Source organism: Cyprinodon variegatus, unplaced genomic scaffold (genome assembly GCF_000732505.1).
Source record: "Cyprinodon variegatus isolate N-32 unplaced genomic scaffold, C_variegatus-1.0 Scaffold2215, whole genome shotgun sequence".
NCBI classification, from domain to species: Eukaryota; Metazoa; Chordata; class Actinopteri; order Cyprinodontiformes; family Cyprinodontidae; genus Cyprinodon; species Cyprinodon variegatus.
The window spans coordinates 37,093-39,114 of NW_015152668.1; the positions used below are offsets into that span (position 1 = coordinate 37,093).

A 2,022-nucleotide genomic window follows, 5' to 3' on the forward strand; every position below is an offset into this window, starting at 1 on the left:
TGAAAAGTAAGATTTTCGTCCCCGTAAACCCCCGGAAAATCAGGCAGATCTGCGGGAGTTTACGGGGGTTTACGGGGACGAAAATCTTACTTTTCATGCAGTGAGTCTGCTCCGCTACTTCTCTAGACCAGCATAAGTCTGCCTGTCCACCCTACAGCAAGTTATCACCAATTGTGAACAAGCCCCCCACAAACAGGAACCAAGGAGCAACCGCAAACCACAACAGTGAGTTCTTATGAGGCTGCTAAGTGAAAGATAACAGATAAGAAAAGGCATTATTATATAATAGATTCTAAGAACCATAAGACCATGATATTGTTCAGTAAATCACACAATTAAACTTTGAAGGAATCATCTTCTTCTATACTGACTATTTTTGTTCCTAGTGCTAAGCCCATATTCTATTAGTACTTACAGAACTTTGTTTGAAGCTTTGACCACTGGCAGCAGTGGGAGAAGAGCCTCCTCTGAAGCAGAGTATTTCTTCAGGTAATCCAGCAGCTTCTCCCCTGAATCTTGGAGGTTGTTGTTCTCCAGGTCCACCTCTTTCAGACAGCAGGACTCAGAGCTAAGAACTGATAACAGAACTTCAAAAGTTCTCTCTGAGAGGTTACAGGATCTAAGTCTGAGAAACAAATCAAAGAATAAAAAACTGATGTTATTTGGACAAAAAAACCCTTTCTCCATCGACAAACAGTCAAATTTAAACTCTGTATTGGGTCAGTAATTACTGTATGTTCCACTGAACCCTGTAAGAACTTTTACTTTCAGAATTTACCTTTCATACCCAGCACTGATTACTGTTATAATAAAGGTGATTAGGCACTAAAAATGTATGAAGCAAACTTTGGCATGTGTGTTAGGATTCCAGTTTGTGTGGGTTGTTTTTTTGTGTTTTTCCTCTCTCGGCCACCATGCAGTGCCCTGTCCTCGTTGGGCCTCCCTGCGGCTTGTTGGGTCATTACCAGAGGAGTACTTGAGCAGTGGGCTTTTACCACCTTGGACGCCAGAGTGTTTGCCAGTATTGGGAAGACCTCATGTGTTACTGAATAAGCCTGGACCTTCTAACCCTGGAAAGATTTACTGAGGATTTACTGAGTCTCACTGAGCAAGGGGAAAACCTCCACATGATGCATTCTGGGTTTAACATATGTCTGCCTGTCCGCTCTCCAACGATTTTCCTCTTCTCTGGATTAAAGCCCCACAAACTGCCTCCAAGGATAAACCAAGAGCCCCCCAGCATCGAGTGCCTCTCCAGCAATATTCAAGTTCCTGTCTATTTTCCCACTGTCCGGGAACTGATCACTGTGATTTCCCCTTCAAAGTTTCCGGTTCCGTTTCACTAGTCCACTGAGTTCCAGCATTGTTTCGCCACTAAGATTCAATCTCCATCAGTATTTGCTAACCTACAATAAACCTGTTAAACCTTTACCCTTTGTTTCTGAGTGGTTCCCTGCATGTGGGGTCAGATCTTTAAAGCCCATTATGACAATGTGTAAAATTGAATGTTGTATGAAAGTGTGATAAGCTACGAAGATATTTTGTTTTTAAAGAGTTTTTAAAGATGCTAGGATTTTTAAAACTCCAAAATTCAACTAAATAAACAAGAAAAAACTTGATGAAGTTATATTTAACTCAATCAGAATCGAACCAGATGCTTTTTCATGTGTTTTGCCCTTTAAGAGTTGTATCCTATTGATTAAACTGAATCACCATTAGCCTGAAACAGAAATAAAATAAAAGTTCAATGGGATGTAAACTTTAAATATTCCTCTGTTTTGGTCTGTAAATGCACATTAGTTTTGGGCAAAGGAGAAAATTGCATGCATTTTCTCGAAGGAATGCTTTTTAAGAAAGAAATGCTGCTGGATCAGCAGAGCAGTTCTAAACAAGCCAGGTGTGAAGATTCATAATGCAGACAAGCTGTAGACAATCATAAATGTCCATAATGGGTAAAGATTTCATAATAAGGGAAGAATAACGGCCTTGGCTCTGCTGGAGGACATAACCAATGGAAGAATG

The 2,022-nt window shown here is 40.5% G+C and overlaps 1 protein-coding gene across 1 annotated transcript in view; it reads right to left on the reverse strand.

Moving 5' to 3' along the window:
- The window catches only part of LOC107080683 (NACHT, LRR and PYD domains-containing protein 12-like), an 11,137-nt gene extending 9,653 nt beyond the window's left edge, over nt 1-1,484 (reverse strand). Inside the window, 2 exon segments of the mRNA XM_015368892.1 lie at nt 416-545; nt 1,433-1,484. Of these exon segments, the coding sequence (XP_015224378.1) occupies nt 416-545; nt 1,433-1,484 (182 nt within the window).
- Between the last annotated feature and the right edge of the window lie 538 nt (nt 1,485-2,022).